The sequence below is a fragment of the Dysidea avara genome, chromosome 9, assembly GCF_963678975.1.
Source record: "Dysidea avara chromosome 9, odDysAvar1.4, whole genome shotgun sequence".
In the NCBI taxonomy this organism is placed as follows: domain Eukaryota; kingdom Metazoa; phylum Porifera; class Demospongiae; order Dictyoceratida; family Dysideidae; genus Dysidea; species Dysidea avara.
The window spans coordinates 9,315,543-9,342,441 of NC_089280.1; the positions used below are offsets into that span (position 1 = coordinate 9,315,543).

Below are 26,899 nucleotides of genomic sequence, written 5' to 3' on the forward strand. Positions count from 1 at the left end.
TACCGTACTTTGTTACTGCCTGCATCAACACTGATGTGTGCATGCGTGCATGCCTATGTTTGTGTGTGTGTTTGTGTGTGTGTTTGTGCGTGCATGCATATATGTGTGTGTGTGTGTGTGTGTGCATGCGTGCGTGCATGTGTGCATGCATATATGTGTGTGTGCATGCGTGCGTGCGTGCGTGCGTGCATGCATACGTGTGTGTGTTTAGTTGGTGAGGTGTATGTCTGTTTACTTTTGCATGTCACAGTCTATGGTGTACAGTACATTCATAGACATACACGTGTGATGTGTGATTTATATTCTTGTTTAGACAAAATTCCTAAACTTAACAGTTCAACTAGAGTTGATGAGGACAGCCAGCCCAATTACAGCAGAAAGGTTGTTTATATGTACAGGATATTCACCATGTGAAATATGCTTACATACTGTATGTGTAGTGTTAAAATACGTACAATATATTAGTGTCTTACCTAAATACATACATAGTTTTAAATCAGAGCATACGTCTTACAACTGTCAGTGTTTTGTGCCAAAGTTATAATTGTACCTGAACATATTACATTGATCGTAAATTGTGAGAAAACAAATTTTGTACATGTTGAAGATTTCGGAGTGCACAGGAGTATGTAGGCTTAAGTTCCCCTTTAACCAGAGTATAGTGTTACTATGGTCCTAATTCCATTATGAACCCACTGATTTGATATGGTAAACTTAACTGATCAATGGGATTATTGACTATTCAATAAAAGTAGTATTTGTTTATCCACTATTCAGTTATTTTAATTTGTGTGTAATCTTGTGACATGTTTGATTACTCATACAAGTTTTCCCTTGTGAAAAGCATATAGAACTCACATAGTATATAATTATACACATGTTGTAAGTATCTATTTTCAAAATGATTTTATATGTAAGGCTTCAACCATGTAGAAAATAAAACCCATATATGTTATCTCTAGAAACTGATATGGTAAAATATTCAAATATTCGTTCTTGCTTGCAGATATTAGACTATGTACCAAAAAAATAAATTAATGGTTGTAATAAAGTTTATGTTGTCTAACTACTTCCTGTATTCATTTCCTTTTAGGAGTGTACAATTTTTGTGTCTGGTGATGGCATCACTGAAGAAATACTAAGAAAAGAGTTTAGCAAAGTTGGTCCCATCCAGGCAGTAATCGTAGACACTGCCAAAGGGTGAGATATAGTGTTCATGTAACACTTCATTATGTAAATTTTTGTAGCCTGTCTCTATCTGCCTATGTATTTAAATCTTATTTTGCTTTTCATTCCCAGGACAGGTTTTATCACTTATGATAGTCCGAGGGTTTCTAATGCAGCCAGAAAAGAAGTGAGACCATACATACAAACATAGGTTGAAATTCTTAGTTGACTATATGTACTTGTTAGATGGATAAATGCAGAGTAGTTGGGATTGACCTCACAGTAGCAATGGCCAGTGATGAGAATGGTTATGTCGAGTTAACTCCAGAAGCTGAACAGAACTCATGGGCCATGATAGGTAACAATATCCCAAGTGTTGGCTTTAGCTGGTACTGATATTGTTGTTTATCCTTCCAGCTGCAGGACGAAATCTTAGCAAACAAGGTATACATCACACACAGTACAATATTGTGTGTACATGATCCATTCAACTTCTAATTCCTGTACAAACTTTTCCTTCTCAAAGTCTCTATATAGTGAGACACATGACAACATGTGACTATTGCTATGGCTAGCTGTGTAAACATTGGGGAACATATTACTCAAGGAAAGATACACATACAGTTTATAAGGATGTTACATATGTATACACAGAACTGTTACTTCCTGATTGTATACAAAGTAGTCCCTAGCCTTTCAATGATCAGTGTTACACAAGTCCATTCATGTCAATTAATGTAACCATGGTACATTCACTCGTATGTATGTATGTATGTATGTATGTATGTATGTATGTATGTATGTATGTATGTATGTATGTATGTATGTATGTATGTATATATTTTATAGTTGTAACATGGGCACGAATGATTTGCCTGATATGCATGCCCAAAGCCCGAGGGCTGCGGGCATACATATCAGGCAAATCACGAGTGCCCATGTTACAGCTAATATGTAACACTTCTGTTTCAGGCTGATAGCCTTGATGCCAATACCACTGCATTCATTTTATATGCATGTCTGAAAGATTCGATTATGGTTAGGCAGCAAGTAATATTATAGCTACGATTGTTATAATAAATGGACGAGTCCTACGGATATCATGGAAAAATTGAGTAGGGCAAATTTCAGGGAATTTAGGAGTGTTTTATGTTTTCGCATTGTTTAAAACATATACTAAAGACCTAAAGGGATAAGCTTTGTTATAAAGTAGTTAACTTGTGTCGTCTGTAGTGTGGGTGTGTCCACATTCAAAAACGTGCCGAAACGCTTGTGAATATACTGTAAGACTAGTTCTCACAGTAACTTTTCCCAACTTTTAGAACGGCAAGGATTCTGAAACGCCTTCATTTGAGTGCTTCTTGTGGCAACACTTCAATTTATGGTAATCATCATGTGAGTATTAATTTATTCCCACAATCGATTTCGGTCTGAGCTTGCATAAAACAAACAGAGGGTGGTACCACTACTTCATCCACATCACAGCCACGCTTGCTTTGATAAAAGCGGCTTGCTCTTTTGGAAATGCAACCATTTTCCCAGAATACATTTCAATGTAGAGTTTGTCAAGGGGGCAAGCACTTTTGCTAAATGAAGACCTGGTATAAAAGCACTGGTTAAAGTCGTTAACAGTTGTTATTTTAGTTTTTTACTCATATTTTTATGGGCCCACATGAAACAATGAAGCCATTGATGGCTAGTACAAGCTGTGAATTTTTTAAATATGTGCATAGATATTTAGCCAAGAAAAGAAACATTTATGGACTGAATGAAAAACAAGTCTGGAGTGCTAGCATAGTGTTGACACATCTGACTTGACTCTTGACTTGTAGTGTTATTCACACGTTCGTTGTGTTGTAGTGTTATTATACGTATCGTTGTTCATAGTGTTACACTCATAGTGTGTTGTTCAGTTCAACCAATTGCAAATGTAAACTGTGATTACATTGCCAAGATGCTTTAAAAAATAATTATATAGTCCCTTTGAGGACCAAATTATTAAACTATGGACAAATGTGTAACTTTGTGGCTATTATTAGGGAACACTAGTCTTCTGTTAAATGTAGACGGATTATAGGTATGTATACTATCTAAACAGTCCTGTTCTACGCAAAAGAATATTTGTGATATGAAACAATGAACAGACGACATTGTCTTCACCAAAGTTCAGCTGCATTTTTTGGTGTGTTGGAACTCATTTTGTACTTTTGTATACCAATTGGATTGGCATCATGTCTAATGGTGTTTAGTTTACTGCCATGAGATGAAGCATAATGGAGATCATACAACTTGATGTAGGGTAATTGCGGACAGTTATGGAAGAGCTACTTCTTTTAGGTGCCTGGGATGCTATGATAGTTGCAACTTACAATATAAAAGTTCATATAAATTCCTGTATGTTGTGATACACTGGAGCCCACGTGCATAGTCTAATGTGTTAGACTGATTTGCTCTGGACGCTCTAGTTGGACATTAACCATTTTTAGTTGTAAGACCAGGAGTGAAACAGCAAACAGTTCCTGAGTGGCACCAAACAAGAAGAAAAGCGGCCGTGTACTGTCCAGCATGCGAGCTGGTGTCTTGTATGTCACTATGGTAAATAGATGAATACAAAATATGCCTAGAGACAACTGGCAAGACAGGCACTGTTAATAATAGCTCCAGAAAATTTGAGCAAAAGCCCTGCCCTTCCTAGTCTGGCAGAGCAAGGGCCTTGCTCTACGAGGTATCAGTCTCTGGATTAACAAGACCGTTTTATACTATAGCAGACATTATAGACACCCATTACAATGTGTGTGTACTGCATATTGTTTGAATTAAGAGTTCTTTGTGTAATATCATCTTTGTATTGAATGTGTTGTGGCAGGTACTAAGAAGAACAGACAACATCTAGTTCAATACCACATGGACTTCTAACAGATCACACCACCAGATGTTGACATGCCAGAACACCTACACAATAATTGTACATGAATTTGTAAATGTTTTGGGTATATCATGGCTCTTAATGCTTTTTATTGTATGGAATAAAATTGTCACGCCACACTGATAATGAATCTATGTGTTATAGCTATGTTGTGATGATTGGGGTTTTAAATACTAAGTTGAAAACTTCAGTACTCACAGTTTGTATACCTCTTGATAGCCTAGTTGTTAGTTAACTATACCTAGCATCTGTGATGTGCATGCATGGCGTATGGATATTAACTTATAACATGTGTGATTTTGTGTAAGCTACAAATTTAGTCACTCACCAGTGGCTCGGTCTGTATCTTTGAGAGTCCGGACATGCACGGAAGCGGACGTATCTAGTATAATAGCTGAGCGTTTGCGTTGTACTGGCATTATACGATCACTTTTGATTGCGATTCTTCCAAGTGTGCTAAGGGTAATCTACAAAGTGCAGCTATCTGTGTGCTGGCTTCGATCGGGACCGTGAGTTAAGATAATAGTGTGTGCGTATCAGTCTCGGTATCGCTAAAATAATTTGCTAGCTGGACTGTAACATTTAATTGCCTTTATACAGTTTATGATCATATATTGTCGCCCTCCAGTAGCTACCTAACTGATGTAATAATACCCACTATAAGTTAGCGAATGAAGCGCCGCGTATATAAGCTGTGCTGATAGCTAGAAGTTTATGTCAACTCACCTCATGTAGCTAACGGCTAATCAGTTGATATTCATAACCAGGGCAGGTTCAAATGACAGTGCATGATTTGACATGAACTATTATAATGAGCCATAGATACTATCAAGAGTAAATAATGGAAGAGAGAGTATCCAACTTCCATATACTGCATCAAAAATGAGCACGTCAAGTAGAGAAGCCATCCTGTAATGCTGTCAAAATAAGTGTTGAATGAAGTAATAAACACCTTCTAGCTCACTTCAAATCATGCCTGGGCACTTCAAACAGACTGAGCTAGCAGGTGTTTATTACTTTATTCAACACTTTCTTTGAAAGCACTACAGGATGGCTTCTCTACTTGATGTGCTCATTTTTAATGCAGTATATGGCAGTTGGATACTCTCTCTTCCATTATTTACTCTTGATACTATGAATAAGCTAGCCATGTGATAGCATATATAGCTAGCTAGGACTGGAGTTTGGACTAGATGTATGAATGTTGACAGACCTTTGGGGTGTATAACTAGGTGTTTGTACTGCAGCTTAGAACATCTACCTAATCAATGTGACCAAGTCTGCAACAATAATGGGCACACGACTGTTTTAGCTACCTTAAGGCTATATTATATTGCAACAAAATTTTAGTATACTTACGTGTATCAAACGGTTTTCTATTACTGCATACATAATGTGAATTATGAGTTCTATCCCAGTGTTAAGATATTATGTTGTGTATGACGGGGTGTGGTTTGGGGGTGCAAGTGTGGTCTGCACCCACATGTTCTATTTTCGCAACTGGCCAAGTCACAATTTATAACTTTAGTGCCTCTCCCTTGTGAACCACTCTTCATTGCATGGAAATTATGTGCTTGGGCCTTAATAACTCTTCAGTTTACTGGTTGCATTGATGGAGAGAAGGGATTGCATGGGTTCCTGGATGGGAAAACAAGAAACAGTACAAGCAATAATATTATGCTAAAAGCTACATGCCTACCTGTCTTCAATTTTCAATGATTTACATATACTTTATCCTAGCTTTAGACATGCTTTGGGAGTGGCCCATGCAGGGTTGTTGGTATATAGTAGTTGTTCCATGCAGACTGCCCCCTATAGCTAGCTATGATTTTTTAGAAAGTGGATGGAGGAATGGATTGTTGGGGGTGCTGTGATAATACCATGCAGAGCAAACCATTTGGGATCACGTGGTCGGTTAGAACATGTGAGCTGCATTCTTAATGCCTGCTACAGTGTTCGGTAGAATCTACTCACGATGCAAGCAAATTATTGTTCTGCTTGCATAAATATATTTTTTTTTTAAATAACAAAGCACTCATCAGCTAGTTCAAAAGGAAACCATGTAGCCAATGGCAAGAGAGTCTCCTAAACCACCATAGAAGGTAGGGAGGTTGGATTGGGTATAAGTTAGCACTGTGATGGCTTTGCAGAACTGTGTATAGCCTATAATCCAAGCAGTAGGCAAGATAAACCCAGCTTCCCTTTAAACAATACAAGAGACATGTGGGTATACCCTATGGGAGGCTACAAGTAAATAAAAGTGAATAACACCTAGGTGAGAGTAATCAGTAAACATTTAAATTTCATTATTACCCAATGAAATCACTGTTACAGTGGCAATAGTAATATACTCTCAAGTTCAGCCTCAAATTTCAGGGGCAGTTTTAGGAGGGTTTCTGAAACCCCCTCTTAAATAGCATGCACCCCTACGATTCGTCTGGGTGATAAAATTACAAAGAGTTATACATACTGTATTATACTATGGCTTTTTCTATTGGCAAAACTTCATACTTTTGCCTTTGAAACCACCTTCACAGCGTTCAAAACCATGTAGTGATCTTTTTTCTTTTTTTTTTGGTCTTCAACTTGCAGCTAGACTGAAGTGCTATTCCAGAAAACCAGAAACCCCCTCTGAAAATTTCTAGATCCACCCCTGAATTTAACTGTGACAATACATACATTTAACCACTAGCTGCATGCACTGTAATGCTGTGTAGTGGTTGCATTTTATGGCTTCTATAACACATGTATAGCTATAAAATTCAGAGCAATTGATTTTTGTTATGATAACATTCATAATGATGTCACATTAAAGTTAATATTAGTTTTATATTTGCCAAGGTGTGTAAAGTATAAAATTTATTTTGAGATGCACAACTTTTATAATACTATGGTGGGAAAGCCATGCAGGATCCAAAGTTCAAAAAATTAACACTGCAAAAAAGATGGTATGCTGAATAGTGCTACTATGATAATGGTTGATTACAGCTGTGTGCTTTACTTGTAAAGGTAACTCACTGATGCATAACTAAGACCAGTCTCCTTCATCCATCTTTTGGTAGTGCCAGGCCAAAATGTAATTATACTGTTCATGTTAAGTTACTGATGTTCAAACTTCTTGTATAACCTAATTTGTGGTAACACTCCATAAATTAAATTGTTTATAGTCATTGCTTTGTCAATCATGAACTCTGTAAATTTTATTGTTGTTTGTTTTCACAATGGTTAATTCAGAGTGATAATTGTGTTAGCCATTACTTGTACATACACTGGAATATATGTGCTTGGCTTTACCATGAACTATATTACATACTTATGTTAAGTTTATTTTTGTAATTCAGCAACTTTTTACTGAAATAAGCATGCTGTTATGGTTGGTAAGCATGACACATCATAAAATTATTTTATGGCCAATTAGCTGATTAAGCATTATTAGCAGCTAGTTAGTGTTCATCACCTGATTATAAGTATATGTTCCTACACTTATATGGCTAACCTTAGGTATAATTTAATTTGTTTTACAGAAACCACCAGAATTCCCCATTGTCAACGATGGAACATATATATACACATGGTTACTCTCCGTATACCAATCAAAATGAGGATTATCCCAAGTCTTTGTGGAGACGTTCTCTGTTCTTCAGACCCTTGCCTCAGGGAAGACGAGTGCTTGTTGTCTTGATCCAATGTATGTTTCTCTTTGTAGTTGAAGGTGTTAATAACATATTATTCCAAACTTTGTTAATAAAACATTTCGATGAACGTCATGTAAGAAGCATACACTCATTCTTTTCCTTCTCAAGTTTTTCTTTACTATTGTGTTTACCAATGGGGTTTGTAGCTGATCGTTACTTTGAAAGAGCTAAAGTGTTGTACTGCAGTTGGATACTTCTGTTTATAGCTCAACTAATGTTTGGCACATATTTTGTTATATTCTCTTTTGTTACACATGAAGAATCAGAATTTATTGCTGGCGTGTTTGTATTTACCATTGGTGTTCTCATTTACTCACTGAGCATAGCTGGTATTAGGGTTAACTTGATCTCCTTCGGTGCAGATCAGATGGAATCAGTTTCAAGTGAGCAGTTTAGTTCATATTTCCACTGGTACTACTGGTGTAGAAGTGTTGGATTACTCATTGCATATAGCCTCGGTGCATATCTAGTTTCAGCTCATGGTGGGATAGCTCTATTGCTATCATTTATTGCTGCCATGGCTGGTACAGTAATAAATTTTATTGCTTACAAATGGTTTATCAAGACAACAAAACGCACCAATCCTCTGTTATTGATATATCGTGTGATAAAATATGCTGCAACAAAAAAGAAACCAGCAGAAAGAAGTGCATTTTCTTATGATGATCGACCTGAGCCTTCAAGAATTGATCTAGCAAAGAAAACCCATTGTGGAATCTTTAATGATGAAAAGGTTGAAGATGTGAAGACCTTCTTGAGAATATTAGTTATGATCTTCTCTTTGATAGGCTTCCTCTGTGTCTACTCATTGGTATGTGTCTTATTACATGTATACTGTGCGTGTGCGTGTGCGTGTGCGTGTGTGTGTGTGTGTGTGTGTGTGCATAAGTAGCAGAACCTGTTAATCAGGTCACTTGAAAATGAAGGCACCTGCATAACCTGGACAGATGGTAATTAATGGTCCAAAAGTATCCCTTAATATGTAAACTGACCTGGAAAGTCAGGACACTTTGTTTTTTTATACTAAATTTACAAGGTATATATAAACATCCTACTATTGTAATTATAAATACTAGTTACACGGGTACAACGTGGAGATCTATGGAATTTATAAACCTGAAGCCCCTTGGCTGTTGCACACAAGCACAGCAAGGGCAGTACTAAGGGCCTGAAGGTTTATCAATTCCATAGACTCCACGTCATGTCCACACAACTGCTTTAGACTCTATTAATTTTTATATTACATTCTTCCATGGCTGTTTCTGCAGTAGCATCGACAAAAGTGGCTGGATTTTTCTAGTGCCATGGCAGCCATGTATGCTCACATGATACAACTAAGCATCCTCATTACACCACCATACGTTAGGAATGTGCATTCATTAGATATTAAACATATGCTGAAAGTGTGGAATATGTATATATGAGATTTATTACCCACCCAAAACAGCCTAAATAAAGTCTAAGATTAAGCATATACATGTAGATCTACAGTGTTGGGAGTAACGCGTTACATAAGTAATGCGTTATGTAATATTATTACTTTTGTGGTAACTAAGTAATATAACAAAATACACTATAAAAGCAAGTAATATATCTCTAGATACTTTACTTACAAATGTAACACGTTACCTAAGTAATATAGTTACTGTAACGAATCTAATATTACGTAATATTATTACTACAAGTAACGAAGTTACTAATCTCGTTAGTAATCCACTGAGTAACGCCTAGCCACAACAGTAATGAAACCTACTGAATGAAGCTTATTCACCAGCTTCTTACTTATAACCAAGATTTGCACATTGCCCAACAACGATATCATGTCATGTGGTAAGGTGGTAGTTTCACACATGACAGCTTAAGGCTGTGGACACAAAGTAATATAATATGTAATATTATTATAGTTACTTTATTTTATGGGTAATATGTAACTAACTAAATAGTTCAGTTGCATGTAATATGTAACTAGTTACTTTTACAACGTAACTTGCTCAACACTGTAGATCTATATAGATGTCCAATTTCTATGCATCTTTGTATCCACTATAGCTCAGAGGAGTATACTTACATAACTCTGAGTATTTAGAACATCCAAGAAGCTTTGTAAGCAATGAATTGAACTGTTCATATTATACAAACACTTCCATAAACTGCTCATTAGCCATAAACTGCTCATTAGCTGAGCTTAATATTCACCAGTTTCATGACTACTATCCAAGTTATTGGATATATCTCATTAATATTGGAGCCACCTTGTTGATGCTTCCAATACTGGATCGTCTTGTTTATCCCTTGTTGTGCCCTTGGATACCAAGTATGTTTAACAGGATCAGAGCTGGGATGATATTCAGTCTAATCAGTGTCATTTGTGCCATAATTGTTGAAGTCATTCGCTACATAACACTCTATTCACAGGACTCAGTAATACAAGTAAATGTGTTTCACTATGAACAGATGGTGTCTGTTCCTATTCCTGTTGGAGTAATGACTCCTCAGTTCTTCTTTCAAGCTGTAGCTGAATGTTTAGCTATACCTAGTGGTGAGTCAGTACTAATACAGTAGCTATACTATGTAGCTTCATAAATTCTGTGGTGCCTTAGCTGCAATTGTCTTTGTTTAGTTTCTAATATTGAGTGTCATTCGTTATAGAAAGCAATTTATGTGTATTTCAAAGAATCTATAGTTGGGACCGCAAAGGTGTGGGCGTGGCCCATGAATAAAATCACCCAAAAACCAACTTTACTTTTCCCAGGCAACAATGAGGCAGTATTGGTTAGGTAAAACTAAGCCCAAACAAGCCTTCAGATCGACCCGAATTGCTTTTAACAAGTTGTTATAGAATTTTTCTTAAATTATTTAACGGAATTTTCTACTAAGTGACTGACTGACTGACTGACTGACTGGCTGATTCCTTCAGACAAGCATAGCTCAAGAACGTCTAAGGCTACGGGCTTGATTTTTTCACTGCTCGACATTGCTTCGGCACGAGAGGTGCCTTTTGGCATATCGCAGTACGTACAATGCATTCTTCACGGACTTATCAGTGTCCTCCTTTGTGTCCCATTTATCTTTGTTGACAGCAAAAAGTGCCAATTTGGTGGTAGCATGTGATGGCTTCCCGTCATACCATAAAATCATCCATATTTTTCATAGTGGTTACTTAAATTGCAGAGGTGCTTTTTGGGCAGTTCTTGATTCATACTGCTGTGTAAAGGGTTGAAAATAACTGACAACGAAGCGTAATGGATAGTTCACCTTTTCGGACAATAATTAATATAACTGGGGTGCTTGGCGCCATTTCTTTGTGGATTGCAGAGGTGCTCTTCGAACAGTTCTTGATTCGTATTGTTGTGTAACAGGTTGAACATAGCTGACAACTAGGTGTAATGGATACTTCACTTTTCAGACAATAATTGATATAGCTGGGGTGTGCGACGCCATTTCTTTCTTTTGATGCAGTATGCGTGAGTTCACCAGTCATAATAAATATTTACAAAAAAAGTTAACAATCAAGTACACAAAAAAATTTGACTAGAGTTGGGACATAGCATATAGATAAAAAGTACTGAAACAAGCTGGAGAAGTGCACGATATTAAATCACAGTAAAACAATAAGAAGTGTTAGCGTAAGTTGCCAATTATCGGTAGGTATTCTAATTATCGGCACTTGTAAAATATACAGGCTACAAGGTATATGAAGGTTACCCAGTACTACAATGGGCTACTATGCCGTCTAAAATATTTCTCACAATCATTTTCATTCAGTAAGTATTGTTGTTAAAGCACTATACAAGCTATGCTGGTTAACCATGGAATTGTGTAAAAATACTTTTATATTGGAAATCAGTATGCTTTTGCATCTAACCTGAATATCTCCGGTCTCATCTTTTGTGAAACGGAGTTATCCAAGGACTCCCATAAAAATTTCACAAATAACCAATGAGGCATCATGGAGTTACACACAAAATCACATGTGTGCCGATAATTGGTCAATCACGGAAGTACATAGTAGGTACCCCATGCTGATAATTGGTGCACGATAGGCATTGCAATTTTCCTATAACAAGATGCTCACTCACATGAGGCATGAGATAATTAAAATTCTGTGTGCTAAGAGACGAAGGGCTGCTCTGTTAAATGGCTCACACCAGAAGTTCATATGCCATTGAATTAAGGAATTACAATTGTATGATGAAATGGTGCAGATAATTGGCGACTTACGTTATGTAGCTAGTAGTGCCGTTCACATCCACTGAATAACCGATTAATCGATCTGAGATTTCCAAAACTTCAATAACCAGTGATCAATATTAAATAACCGATAACCGGTTGCCAATTATTTCACTCAAATACACACTAACATTTAAGTAGCTTTTGAGTGCTGAACACTGTAATTTGGTGACTGGGTCTTGGTATGTTATATATCAATAGCCAACCCCCTTAAATTTAATGTCAATCACACAAGCAGACCCGAGATATTTACTGTTTTGGAACCATGCCTAAATAGTGGAATTTGATGATACCAATTAACTGATTATCATCAATTATTGGTGACCAATAAACCAGTGATTCATTGCACATATCAAATAGTTCATTGTACATACCAAAAATATATATATATATATAAACAAAAAGGGTATACATATAGCTAAATGTGCATATGATTGGCTAGAATGCATGCTTAATGTTAGTTCATCAGTTGTTTTAACTAGATATGAAATGATTGTTCTATTAGAATATATTATATTTAATTTTAGAATATGTAAATATGTGATCTTTTTTAAAAACATTTTTTTTGTTCTGTGTACAATGTAACTTACATTAGTAAAACAAAATTTGTCTGTTGAGGTTCCACTATAATGCATGGTATGAGTGTTATAGCTGGCCATTGTATGTGTTAATTTCTACAGTGCTAGAATTCATCTATGCCCAGTCACCATCCTACATGAAGGGACTACTTCTGGGATGTTATTTCTTTGTTTATGGACTAGCTATTACACTGGGATCACTATTATTCCTGTCACAATTGGACGGAACACAAGTGTACTGGGAGTACTTGCGAGATCTCTCCAACCCATGTGAAGCCAACCCTGATGCATCTGGCTCATGTGTTTCTGCCTACACCATCATCACTATTGTTACAATTTTAGGGTCTATTCTATTTTGTTATGCAGCAAAACATTATAAGCCAAGAACCAGAGGCAATGCTTTGAGATATTTTATGCAATAAATTTTTAACATTAAGTACCATATAATACTATACACTCAGTATGTAACAATGCACTTATTAAGTACTAAAATAATTTTTGCAAAATTGTTAATGTTTAAATTTTGTTTTTGAAAAAAGCTATGTGGGTCTGCTGGAATTCGACACAAAATATTAACACACACCTGGCACTAGTATATAATACTGTATGCATATACCTATGTGTAGATGTATACAATAGAGCTATGACCTGGACCAATTGGCCTAATGCTTGTGAGTGGATTTTGGAAAAGAAATCAGCCTTGATGTCACATTTTACAACTGAAATGATCAAAATGAAGCATTCCAAACTATCAATCAGCTTTATAACAATTAGAATCATTCCTTGATCATGAATTACAACAAATTTTGTGAAATATTTTAACAGGTGGCATAAGTGCTTCAATGGTGACACAGCAAAGTATTGCATTTCACATGTGACATTAAGACTGATTTTCCAAAATCCGGTCACATTTTCGATGTATTAACTGGCGTTTCCATCAATTTAATCAATTCAAGCAGATAAAAAATATGGCATTTTTATATATGTACAGTATGATCAAACAAACAAAAAAGCCCCATACACTTAATTACTATAATTAGTTCACCCTTTGTTTTGTAGTCATGTGATCTAACCAGTTAATTAGTTATTTGCATAGCCCATGGATTGACCACCTTCAGGTAGTAACCAATACTGATTCAAGCCCTAGCTACTATACAGTGTGTGTATGCAGGTGGTTGAAATATCATGGTCACTGCAATACGATCAAGTGCAACCCCTTAAATTAATCTTTGATCCATAAAATGGTCCTCTGGTCCAAAATGCATCAATAGAAAATAATTGATTACACCAAAATCAATATAATACAGGGTGTATGTATATAATATATGTGCAGTCTGACAAAATCAGTCTTATAGCCCATCAAATTTTGACCATAATTTCATTCAATAACATTAATTTTTCTGTGGACATAATAACTGTTTAACAGTTTCACCACTTATGTAGAAATTTACGGAGATTTTCCTGAAACTTACAGAATTGGTATAGATTACACAGAAATGGAGATACGTATTTTCCGGCTATAAGACTGATTTTGTCAGACTTGTTCACATAATCAAAACCTCTAATTGAAGGTAGAAGATGTTGAGAAAACGGTCACACATATAGCTAATAAGTGAGAGTAAAATGTGGATATATATAACTTTCCCACTTTTGAATATGAATATTAACAGCCTATAAATCTTCAATTGTCAGCTTCTTGCTATTAAAAGGGTATTATAGCAAAGTTACATTTTACTGAATGGCACTATTAGCAAGCTGATGTACCACTGAGTTAAGAGCTCTAAATATGAATGTTGGAATCAATCAAAAAAAATTGCTTTCTTGTAAGGAACTTCTCACAAATTGTGGAATGTAGGACACTTTGACAGAGACCTGTCTACAGTAGTTTTTGCTAGCTGTAATATACATAGAGGTTTTTCTTTGTGTGGTAAAGATGTTTGGAGTTATACACATGAAATCAAAACCTATTTACTTAGAAAGTCTAATCTTTTTCAGGAAGGTGACCAAAATGTAAATAGTGAAGAATATAATTATGCAATCTGAAACTACAATCTGTTCTGCTGATTCATAGTAGAGAATACGAAGTCCACGTGGCCAGATATATGTTATTTTATTAGGCACCGGCCTATTATACTGGCATAATTTTGAGCATAATAGGTGCCTGAAAGCATCAAGCATAATGCTAGCATAATAGGCAGAATAATTGTCATACTGTAAGCAAAAATGCATACCACTGAAAAAGGTGGACAGAACAGTTGATGCCACAGTGGAGCATAGTTATTTGACATGACTATTATTATAGTTTACAATGCAGCCAAATTCTTAATGCACAATGAGTATTAACTTTTAAATTTAACCAGTTATTCATAAGCCAAAGTTTATCATTATCCATTAGAAAGTGACAAAACATGGGAACTGTAGCAAAAAAATGAGCATAATTATGAGTATAATAGGCAAAAAATTTGAGCACTGCAGCATAGCATAATGGGCAAAATTAAAAGCATAATAGGCTGGTGCCTACTTATTATATAATTAGAATTTAAAGTAAAAGACAACAAAAATATAGCTAATGTATAGTAATGCAAGTACCTTAATGGTTACAGGGAAATTACAGCATTTTTGTAAACGAGCTGGCCTTAAACCTTGTAGAAAATTAATGAAATTTTGAGTAATCTGCTGATTCACAGTAGAGAATATAAAGTCCATGTGGCCAGATTACGTCAGTGCTAGCAAACGCTATTATAATATTTACAGAATTTAAAGTAAAAAGATCACAAAAATAATATAATGTAACCGTGCAAGTACCTTAATATACACAGGGAATGTCAGGGATTAAACTGGCCTTAGGAAAATCAATGAAATTTTGGTTTATTGTGAGGTACATTATATCCACTAGCAGCAGCTTTTCAACTGCTCATCACACCATTGCTAATTCAATGCACTCGACTCTTATTGCACAGTTGTTTTAAAATACTCTAATAGAACAATCACAAAAAGTTTACTATGTGATGCATGCGTGCAATCTACATAATATTGAAATCTTTTTTCATTGACGCACCCTTACACACGGCTGAATGTATTTATTCTCTTGTGCACTTGTTGACAGTATACTCAACAGATATACAACGTGAAATCATAAAAATACATCAAAACTCATCTAAAATTCTGAAATGGTTTTCTAAACAGCGTGGTTGATCCTTGAAATGAATAGTATCATGAACCTGTGTACCAAGCTGTTTTAAGTAGTCAATAAACAGTTTGTGTTCTTCTCCAATCCACATACGAATGGGATCACAAACTTGCTGGGGTGAGACATGGATGTGTAACTCTGCCTCCAAACTGACGAGTGCCTTTATGTCCTTTTCACAAGTCATCCATGCACCAGCCTCTCCGTTGTGGCCAGAATCAAGCCAGTATATTTCCTTTATCAACTTGAGAAAGTCACGATCATCAATGGAATTACTGGAGGAATGATGAAGTGTGTGATCTAGTTCATGTACCATTTGATTCAGCACCACACAGCCTTTACTAAACCCTACTAAGACAATGGGCAGGACTTGTACCTCGATTCCAACTTTCTTTGCTCCATTCACCAGTAACTGATGCAGATGTGAGATGGCTCCATAATGCTCAGTGTATTCTGGAGTGCCAACAATTGAACACTGTAAAAAGTTGTGGAAACTACTGTAGATATTTCGCAGCATTTTACTAGGCTTGATAATCCAGATGTTGGAATGTGGGAACTTTTTCTGCAGCAAGGTGATCATGTTCTCAAAACACCAGTCACTCCATCTTGCTGTCTCACTATACTGCTGGGTCATCACTTCTCTCATTTCCTATAGTGTGAAATGTAATAATATACAGTATGAATGCTGTGAAAAAGACATCTAGAAAATATGTACTATACTAACAGTTATAGTATTACGTTCCTAGTTTTGTGGAAATAAACAAAGGTCTCAAAACTACTATAGCACTATACCTTGTGCTACATTAGTTTCTCATGTCAATCACTTGGACTCTATCCCTGCGACAATAAAATATGTGAAACACATTTTTACAATGGCATTTGGTTAAGACGTTTAGTATGGACATATCAAACAGTACAGTATAGGCTAAAGTGGTGGGAGCTGCCCAAAATGCTGCCATTAAAACCATCATAGGTTCAACATGATACACGATGAAAATTACTTTTATGACTATTTAGTGAAATCCATAGTTGCAAGGTTACTAGATGCCAAATAATGAAGCAGCATACAGCCACCATTTCATGCCACAATAACAAACTCAGTGGTGGCATGTGCAGTTTTTGGTTTCGACAAGTGTTTAGCTTCTGCACTTTTCCTTTCCTTTTAACTTCAATTACATGATCGTCTTCTACAAATCAGCACACCCCAATTATAGAATGAGACCGAGTTTAGTGAATTCGAGTAAGGGCACCCCAGTGCACTTTTAAGGTTTGTGTACTGAGGTAACTGATTTCTCCAATAGAAATTGCATGGAGTCAGAGTGCATTATGGTGGAGTCAACTGTGAATAACTGCCACTACGTATTAAAAGGTTACAACAAAAGTTCAGATGCCGTTGTATAGAGAAATTCAAGGGCTTTGTTCTCATGTATAGTTTGTTATGGATTCTAATGGGCACACTTTTGCATGATTTGCATAACATGTATTTTCCTGTTGACAAGATTTTTTTATCCAATCAGTGGGACCAAGTTAAAAAGGACATGGAGTACTTTTAGGCTGTTTTATAAATGCATACTTCTATATATATATATAAGTCAATACTGTGCAAAATCGACTCCCAGACCTGTGGAGGTGGGGCATTTCATTAATAACCCGAGGTACAACCTCTACAATGAAAATGTTAAACACTGCACTAAGGTGTCAGCTTATGGTACATACAAATTAGCTATAGCTACACTAGGCTACAATTTAGTTTTTTAGTATACACTCGTACTGTTGAGACTTGTCACAGTCCTTGCTTAACAAAATCGCTTACTTGGGTGTCTCCAGGAAAGTAAAACACATTCTTCTTAGCATCTGATAAATAAGAAAGTATCACGGTGTTCATCCTACCAGCATAGCCGGATAGCGTAAGAATCTCTAGTTTCGCCATTGTATTCCAATATTTTGATTTGCTGGTGCGTGATCAAAGCTCCGTTTTCTTTCGCACATATCTTCGTTTACTTAGTTCATATTAGGTTTGCACGTTACACCTGCTCGCGATAACTCTTGCGGTAACTACTAAAGCAATCGCGAAAGAGTAGAAGCAGACAAGTGTAAGATTAGGTGAGAGCTCAATATTGTGGATTTTCTGTCATTCAGGCCACTGACTGTGCACAGCTGGTGTACCACATGATATGGTACTATGAACCTTGGGGTTAACCATGATTTTATAAATTTACATAGCTAATTAAGTAATATAAATTTAATATAGTGTATGACATGACACATGGTATAACAATGCATCATTAGGCTAAGTTAGCTCAGTAGCTTTTTGCCCTTCTCTTGATCTATATTTAGGATACTACTTATATACTATGAATTATGGATGTCAACAGCACCAGCACAACACGGTCTGCAGCTGGTCAAGAAGAGAACTATCCCAAGTCACTATGTAAGCGCTCATTTTTTGCAAGACCATTACCAAGAGGAGAAAGGGTTTATTTTATATTATTGCAATTGATACTCCTAAATATTACTGAAGCAACTGCTGAGGTGTATTTCCAAGCATTTGTGGTGAAATATTATGGAGAGGAACTAAGTGAAGCAGCAAGCATTCCTTCATTTATTTCCTTCAGAAGTTTTCCTTTGCTGCTTTGCCTTCCAATGGGATTTATAGCTGATCGTTACTTTGGAAGAGCTAAAGTGTTGTACTATAGTTGGATATCTCAATTTGTAGCTCAACTCATATTTGGGTTTTACTTTGCCTTTGCCAATCTGAACAATCACTCAGTACCTATCAGTGGCGTTTTTATTCTGTTCATTGGACTGTTTATTAACTGCTGTAGTCTTGCTGGAATTCGAGTCAACCTAATTCCATTTGGTGTTGATCAGATGAGAACAGCTTCAAGTGATGAGTTGAGCTCTTATTTTCACTGGTACTACTGGTGCAGGAATCTGGGGCACTTCTTTTCTTACATCATTGGAGGTTCTTTAGTAGCATCAACTAATAGTGTTTTTGCATTTGTCTTTACCTCTGTTGCTGCTACTGGTGGTGTAGTGATTAACCTTCTAGGTTATGAATGGTTTACTAAACGAGAGAAGGTTGGCAATCCTCTGTTGTTAGTGTATCATGTTTTAAGATATGCTGCAACTGCTAAAAGACCAGCAGAAAGAACTGCATTTTCATATGATGGACGCCCTGAGCCATCTAGAATTGATCTTGCAAAAGAGACACATCATGGTATATTCAGAGATGAACAGGTCGAAGATGTAAAAACCTTTTTGAGAATATTGGTCTTCATGATATCCCTTTTTGGATTTCTCTGTGTTTATTCATCAGTAAGTAATGAATTGTGTGTGCATGTGTATGTTTGTGAGTAATGTGTGTGTGTGTGTTTGTGAGTAGCATGTGTGTATTTGTGAGTAGTGTGTTTGTGTGTGTACATGTATTTGTGAGTAGTATGTGTGTGTTTGTAAGTAGTTTGCAAGGCTGGAGGAGATGGTCCAGTTGGACAAACCTGAGCCAGACCAATAATCTGGAGCTGGACGAACTAGCTGAACAGCTCAAACTATATTACTTCCATACAATCATGTGCTATCTATGGACAATCATATCTACATACATGTACATTTTACAGATGTTGCTGAAAATGCATAGCATGAGTAGTACCAAGAGTCCTCTTGGTAGTACCTGTAGTTTCTCAGCCTAACTAAAGTATAGAACCACACTTACAGTACTTACAATTACCTTACAGCATAGCATAGTGTTCGCATCGTGTTATACAGTAATGATTGTTGGTTCTACGTATCACGTGTGTTGACAGTTGGCACTGTGAGAACATAGATCATGTGTGCCTTCTAAACCAGCACACTTAAATCACAATCCAATCTTCACAAAATAATTGTTAGTATTTCTTGGCTTGTCACTCTGGCTTCTTTTACTGGGTGAAGGGCTGGCATTGACAAACTAGACACCTCATTCAAACTAGGCAAGAAGTTGTACACCCATACATCATATGGCAGCCACCTGGATGAGTATTTTGAATAACATCACTCCGCTTCAACTACCCACTCATCTGGTTGAGATACTGAGCAAACTCTCTCATCCCACATTGTGCCATTTTCGAATACTTTGTGATTAATCTCATGATTGTCCACCAGTATTATTTACGTGATGATCTGTTCACTTCATCAAGTACCAGTATACTGTATTGCATTTTTGTAGTTGTGTGCCTTTTTATTGTAGTTTTGTGAACTCACTGTATAGCTAGCTGCCTAATTGTAAATCATAAATCTATTCTACTGTATAAGGAGGCCATGCTGCATGGGCTCCCTGGGAAATTTGAATAATCTCGGGGGAAAATTGTTGCAATTTTACTTGCTTTTATCATCAATTTTAAGGCATTTTCAAGCCTTTTAATTGCAAAAATTCTGTAGCTTTTGGGGGTTGCACCTTCAGACCCTCTTGAACTTCTAAGTATACTAGCTATACAGCCATATAGCAGATTTCATGCTGTGCCCCCTATGTCAGGTCTGCAATTACCTACCTATTATAGTATAGAAAGTCTGAAGAACAGCAAGGTATATAGGCGTATAAAACTATCTAGCAGTGCCAAAATATCACTAAAATTGCATGTCTAATTTTCAAAAATTTCCTGGGGGGCATGTCCCAGAATGCTTGCTTGTGCTTTGCACATTGCAGAGTATTAACAGCACATATTAGCAGCACTTGTGTGTGTGTGTATGTGACTGTTAATAATAATCAATGAGTACCCCACCCAGAAGAAAGGCCAACTGAAAGGTCTGGGTGGGACTTCGGGCATCCACACCTTCATCTGCAAGACATGGTACAGCCTCCTGCGGAGTACTTGTGCTGACTCATAGCATAGGCCCAAGTCAAATATGCTCAAAATGTTTCCTAAAATGCTTTCAGGAATTTCCCAAAATTTTCACCCATTATGCTCTTGCAGTGTTCCGTGGATGCTCTATTAGAGTATTTTACTATAAAATGACCGTTCTATAGAGAGTGTCGATCTAAGGAGCTATGTACTATGCATTTGAGTGCTCTATTGCAGTTTGCAGTTTCTACTGACGGCTCTATTAGGGAGTATCGATCTATTTTCATTGAATCAAGCAGCATAGGTTGAAATATCCATGTAATATAATATGCCAGCATTATAATGCTGGCATAGCACCCCAGCCTATTATGCTTTTTATTATGCTGGCATATTTGATGCAGGCCTATCATAGCATCTGAGTAATGTACAGTGCTGGTTTATTGGCCAAAGGTTTTGCTTTGTGTGTGTGTGTGCGTGTGCGTGTGTGTATGTGTGTGTGCGTGTGTGTGTGCGCGCAAATTGTATCAACTACTTTTGTGCATACAGTAAGTTGGTATAGTGCTGTGCCATTTAGCATAGCTTTATATTTTAAAGAGGCAAGCAATAGTATGTATAATATAAAGTTGCATTGTGCTGCAAAGTTTCAACAACTACGCATACATCTGTAGATCAGGATAGCTGTAAAATCTGTCAGATGTATACCAAAGTGGTACATTTGCTTACAAAGTGGTACATTTGCTTACAAGTTAGTAGGTAATCATCAATATAGTATTTCTTAGAATATTATTGCATGAATCATTTAAATAAAATTGAGTGTGAGATTATCTTCTGTATGTGTTTTCAGCTATCTAATGTGTACTTAACACAATCGACATATTTACAACAACCAAAGTTTTTGGAGAATAGTACTGTTCCTTACTGCTCACACAATAACATTACAGTCAACTATGTCAACAAGATATATTCAACCTACTGGATACTACTGATCAATAATGCAGCAATTTTACTACTAATCCCAATACTGGATCGTATTGTATATCCACTGTGTTGTCCTTGGGTGCCTAGTATGTTCAGTAGAATGGCAGTTGGAATGGTTGCCTGTGTATTCAGTATTTGTTGTGCAATTGTTGTTGAAGTTTTTCGTTATAACAGTTTGCAATCAAACTTTGAAATTAATGATTTTAAATACACAAAAGTCTTTTCTGCTACTATTCCAGTTGGAGTAATGGCTCCATCATTTTTTATTCAAGCCATAGCAGAGTGTCTCACACTTATCACAAGTAAGTAAATGAAGTGTCAAGTATCCACTTGTATGGTAATGCAAAGTGAAGGCTCTGAAAAACTTGTGCATAGTTTTAGCATTTGTACATGTGTTACTCAGTAACAATTGTTTTGGTATTATGAAGGCAACTGATCATAAAGCAACTGAAGGAAATTTAGTACTGCGAAACTTTGTGATACTCTAATAGAGCAGTCACATGTGCCCCACACACTAAACATGCAGAAATTAAAATTACTTTGTGGCAGGTATAGTTATTTATATTTTTCACATTTATACAGTGGTGGAATTCATCTATGCCCAGTCACCAGTCTACATGAAGGGACTACTTTTGGGATGTTTGTTCTTCACTGAAGGACTGGCAATGACACTAGGATCATTGTTGTTCTTGTCACAGTCCAAAGGAACACAGTTGTATTGGCAATATTTTAAAGTTATTAAAGATGATATTTGTGATGCGTTACAGTCTACTAATACACCGGATGCAGGATCTTGTCTGTCTGCTTATATCATTATTGCAGTAATAACATTTTTGGGAACTCTCTTGTTTCTTTATTCTGCTAAGCATTATAAAATTAGAATACGAGGTAGTGCTTTGAGATACTTTTTGTGACATTTGCTGGTACAGTACATCATGATCAGCTATAGCCTTAGCTATTTTTGTAGCTGCAAAATTAATACATGTCAGTCATTTATATCTGATTGATGTATAAATTTGTGATGAACTATATGCACATGAAACACATACAATTTCAGTTTTGTGGCTAGCTTTATTATATTTTAGCAGCTAACTTGCAATTTTATTGCATCAGTATACATGCATAATATCCATGCACTATATATAAATTACATGCTCTGACCAAGTCAGGTCTATAGCTATATATATAATCTTTAATTTGTTTTAATAGGAGACTTTCCAAGTGTCCAGCAATCCCTATCGCTAAGTCTGTTGCAACTTATAACTATAGTATATTGTATATTCAAGTAGCAGAAGTTGGTAAGACAAGCAGATGTTTCTGAGTGCACCAGTAGCACAAAATTTCCCTACTTTTTCAAAATTTCACTCCTTTTCAATTTTTTTGTCCCATGATACTGTAGCCAGGTAGTTTTTAGCATGCATCACACATTAGTTTTATTATCTTTGTAATGCAACTCACAGAACGTAAATATTCTATTCCAATACTGAGATATATACCTTTTGTGACATGGCGTATACCTAGCTTGTTAGTTAGCTATAGTTTGAAATCAAAGGTGGTGGCCAAGAAATGGCTGCAATGATGTCAATGCTAATACGCAAATGTTACTAATGGCTGCATTTTAGTACCACTGCAACCATTTCTTTGCTGCCACCTTTGATTTTACAACTTTTTCACCCATGCAGGCTATTGAAGGCTGCACCCCTATTTCACAGCTTGGGTGTTCTTGTGTGGATTTCATTTCTTTTTGCACTCTATATGGCACCAAAGCCAGCTTATGGCTGGCTTTGGAATTAAATTATTTTTACCCACATTTCTTCTTATAATAATAATGATGATTATTGAAGACAGAAGTTATAATTGTATTGTTTTTTGGCAATATTATTGTAATAAACTAATTATTAGAGTACACCTTTTTTTGAGGAAATTCTAATGGAACACACAGAATGTTCTAGAATTTCTATTTGTAAACTATAAACTTTTATTGAGTAGATTTTAACTACTTTTCATTTATAAAGTGGAGGTGATTAGCTGTGATAGCAGTGGCTCACTACATGGTTAAGGATTTGGGTGTTCAGTATATGTGGTAAGCTTTTTCCCAGACATTTTTCATGTACTCTTTTTACTCCATGGTAACTGTTCTAGTAGAGTATCTTCATCCTACAATTTACAGTTGTTTGGTTTTTTGATCTAAGGAGCTATGTACAATATTGCTAGCAGTGCCTTTTGATGGTTAGAAAAACAAAGAAGTATAACAGCTACAGAGCCAAAAAAGCAAAACTCTCTAATAGAACAGTCACTTTGTAGTGAAATACTTTAATAGAGCATTCACTGATTAAAATGTTCCAAAATAAAATGTTGCTAACTTAGGAGCATAATACAAGCACAATGGGGAACACTAAAGAGCATAATAGGTGAAAATTTTGGTGAAAGCATTTTGGGCAAAAATTTGAACGTATTTGACTCAGGCCTAGCCACTATAATGACCAAAACCACTCTAACAAATTTGCAGCCAATTCGGATGACCGGATTACCGAGCCACCCAACAACCAGTTATGTTATTTGATCTATATCGGTAGTTTCACAGCTTTAATTTGCAGATTATTGTGCTATGATTTGAATACAAAATTACAGCTGCACTAAAATCAACAATTTTTGCTTTCCAATGAAATCTTCCAAAGACCAAACCAAGCACTATACTGAAGAAATTAATTAAAGTGATGGCCAAAACGTAAGGCAAAATGTTAACATTATAAACTAACAAGGTGATGGCAAGCCTACACATCCTGTACCCCAAATAATTCAGCGGGTTAAGAAACAAACACTATCATCAACACTTATGGCTAATTCAATATGCTTTCAAACATACTGTATCTATATAGTTCAGTGACTGTTTGTGTTTTTATATGAAACCATCTGATTTGACAGTAGCATGTACAAATCAACTGTATAAAAGAAACTACAAAAAAAAGTGGTACCACAAACCTCCAGTGTAGAAAAAAGCACCGTCTGTTCTGGGATTTGACCACAAACATATCGGCTACACCAGATTCCTACCCACGTAGTGACACTATTTTCAAACTTACCACTGCACTATGAAGTCATACTTATAATGGTACTTATACTACAGAAATGAAATATTGGTGACATACACTTTGTAATTGACTGATACTGATATAGTACTGATACTATTTTATGCCTTTTAGTATCAGTTTTAGACTGCAAAATCCTACAATTTCTTGCACCTCTTGACCCCCCTGAAGTTATAGCTATATGCAACAACTTTCATGCTATGCTCTCTCCTAGGAATTTATAAAGGGGGTTTCCAGTTTAGAAGGTGGACACATCCACTGCATAGGAGGTGGAAGGATGCTACAGTTGGGGTGCTCAAAATTTATGGTGGTAGTAGGGGGTCTATAGGGGCATGCTCCCCCAGGAAAAGTTTGAAATTTAGGTGTCAGGAGATTGAGTTTGGAGGAATTTTTGGTGGTTTTAGCTGTTAATCAAATGCTAGTACTATTAATTTTATTTTACTACATGCTTGAGTGGTATTAGGGTGACTGCTCTATTGCAGTATTGGGGTGACTGCTCTATTAGGGTATTTCGATCGTGATTGACAAGTTTCTGGAAGTTCACGTGACGACTATTGCACAATACAGCTTTGAGTTGAAGGTGCTCAGCACCCCAGTAAAATAGTTGCAGCACCCCCGGCCCTCTTCCGCCGCCTATGCGAAGCTCTTATTTTCGCTCCCAATTGTCCCGATGTTACCAGCTTCATGAACGTGAAAAAAGACGAGCATATGATGAGCGTGTTAGAGAGAGCTTGCTTTTCACCATTGGTGTTTGCAGCTACTGGTGGCATGGGGCCCACTGCTACAACAGTTTTTAGGAAGCTTGCTCGTTCAATGTTGGCTGAGAAGCGCAGCATTAATTACAGCAAATGCTTATTCTGGCTGCGATGTAGCTAGGCTGTGCTTTTCATTGTAAAAAAATGATTCAATACCGCGCTGCTCGTTTCGTTTTAAACAAACCCTGGCACAGATCTAACCAAAACCATGATAGCATCACAGACATGTTAACCAGTCTTGAATGGCCTACACTTCAAAACAGAAGAACAATTGCTAGACTCACCTTCCTATTCAAGATTATCCGCACTGGCAGGAACTTACGAGCAATACCTGTCATTGCTTACCGTCACCAACTCCAGTGTCCTACACCCGTGCTCAACATACTCTCAAGCTAACTCTCAAGCTAACTCAATTGCAAACAAGAGTTGATGTGTACAAACACTCCTTCCTCCCACGAACAATTATTCAATGGAACTCCCTTCAAATTCCTAACATCGACACAATAGATCTCGAAACATTTAAGAATGCTGTAAGTAGCTAATATAATATGTGATTGTAATGCTCATTAGCGTGTTGCCCCTAGTGGCCTTTGCTAATTAACAAGCATAATAATAATAATTGTTAAGATCTGCAGTGATGTGTTTGAGGGGTCATCGTTCTTCAGTTGGCCGTCCATCAACCACCAATATTGATCTGGCCTACTCCGAGGGTCGCTTGGAGTCTGGCGGCCTTGTTTGATTGCTGGTATTTCCAGCTGTCCAGCACTTTAACACCTAGTGCTGGGGGTGGTGGCAAGGGCAGTCCATCTAGCCTGAGAAAAAAAAGCAAAAAAAAACATACTCACCTGTGCTAGGGGGTCTGGGGGCATGTCCCCCAGGAAATTTTAGAAATTTTGATGCTCTGAGACTGCATTTGGCAACAATTTTAGTGTGAAAAATACATATTTACGAAGTCCATATTTATGGGTGTTGAGCATGCACATCGCTTTGTCGCTTATTATAGGCGCACGCCGCAATAATTAATACTCAATTGTTGCATAATCATTTTTCAAAGGGGGTTTCAAGGTTAAAGGGGGTTTCCGTGGAAACCTTGAAACCCCCCACTGCCCTCCCCCCATGTCAGCTCTAGAATCACCACTGCCTTTCGCTTTGATCACGGTCGTAAATCGTAGTGTAGTGGCTATTGGAGTGACACCCCTTGTGTGACTTGATTCCATCCCAAGGTATGGTTAATTGCATAAGTAATCTACAAGCATTGATAGTACAAACATCAGTGCTAGTGATTCCTGACAATAGGATATATACAACACATGATCGTTCCCCTCAAAAGGTTCCGTAGAGATTTTGCACCCTGGGCCTGGGGATAAATTGTTAGGTCATATATCACTTTGACACCTCAGATCAAAGGAAACCACAGGGTTATATATCACATATTGCCCTGACCACAGAGGGCGATATCTAGATATCGCCCTGTGGT

General features: G+C 36.8%; 4 protein-coding genes and 1 long non-coding RNA gene across 7 annotated transcripts in view; 3 read left to right on the plus strand and 2 right to left on the minus strand.

Moving 5' to 3' along the window:
• LOC136266033 (negative elongation factor E-like) overlaps positions 1–4,236 on the plus strand; it is a 31,346-nt gene extending 27,110 nt beyond the window's left edge. The window contains exons 8-13 of the mRNA XM_066061000.1: positions 314–381; positions 1,094–1,200; positions 1,300–1,354; positions 1,414–1,525; positions 1,585–1,611; positions 4,034–4,236. Of these exons, the coding sequence (XP_065917072.1) occupies positions 314–381; positions 1,094–1,200; positions 1,300–1,354; positions 1,414–1,525; positions 1,585–1,611; positions 4,034–4,083 (419 nt within the window). The 3' untranslated portion in view covers positions 4,084–4,236. The remainder of the gene's footprint in view (positions 1–313; positions 382–1,093; positions 1,201–1,299; positions 1,355–1,413; positions 1,526–1,584; positions 1,612–4,033) is intronic.
• The window catches only part of LOC136266038 (uncharacterized), a 95,198-nt gene that overhangs the window by 54,996 nt on the left and 13,303 nt on the right, over positions 1–26,899 (minus strand). The window lies entirely within an intron of this gene.
• Positions 4,452–13,109, plus strand: LOC136266023 (solute carrier family 15 member 4-like). The gene is made up of 4 exons (XM_066060981.1): positions 4,452–4,602; positions 7,618–8,599; positions 9,838–10,327; positions 12,699–13,109. The coding sequence occupies exons 2-4, from the start codon at positions 7,646–7,648 to the stop codon at positions 13,016–13,018; spliced, it is 1,764 nt and encodes a 587-aa protein (XP_065917053.1). The 5' UTR covers positions 4,452–4,602; positions 7,618–7,645; the 3' UTR covers positions 13,019–13,109.
• LOC136266034 (mitochondrial protein C2orf69 homolog) lies at positions 15,576–25,722 on the minus strand. 3 transcript variants are annotated; one of them, XM_066061003.1, is made up of 3 exons: positions 25,707–25,722; positions 16,576–16,620; positions 15,576–16,432 (listed from the first exon to the last, which is right to left on the minus strand). In XM_066061003.1, the coding sequence occupies exon 3, from the start codon at positions 16,427–16,429 to the stop codon at positions 15,743–15,745; it is 687 nt and encodes a 228-aa protein (XP_065917075.1). In that variant the 5' UTR covers positions 16,430–16,432; positions 16,576–16,620; positions 25,707–25,722; the 3' UTR covers positions 15,576–15,742. The 3 variants fall into 3 exon arrangements, with proteins under 3 accessions (XP_065917075.1, XP_065917074.1, XP_065917073.1); XM_066061002.1 differs by lacking the exon at positions 25,707–25,722 and adding an exon at positions 17,597–17,900; XM_066061001.1 differs by lacking the exons at positions 16,576–16,620; positions 25,707–25,722 and adding an exon at positions 17,597–17,897.
• Positions 17,747–22,784, plus strand: LOC136266025 (solute carrier family 15 member 4-like). The gene is made up of 4 exons (XM_066060983.1): positions 17,747–17,886; positions 18,121–19,101; positions 21,445–21,880; positions 22,161–22,784. Exons 2-4 carry the CDS (start codon positions 18,145–18,147, stop codon positions 22,490–22,492), a joined length of 1,725 nt encoding a protein of 574 aa, XP_065917055.1. The 5' UTR covers positions 17,747–17,886; positions 18,121–18,144; the 3' UTR covers positions 22,493–22,784.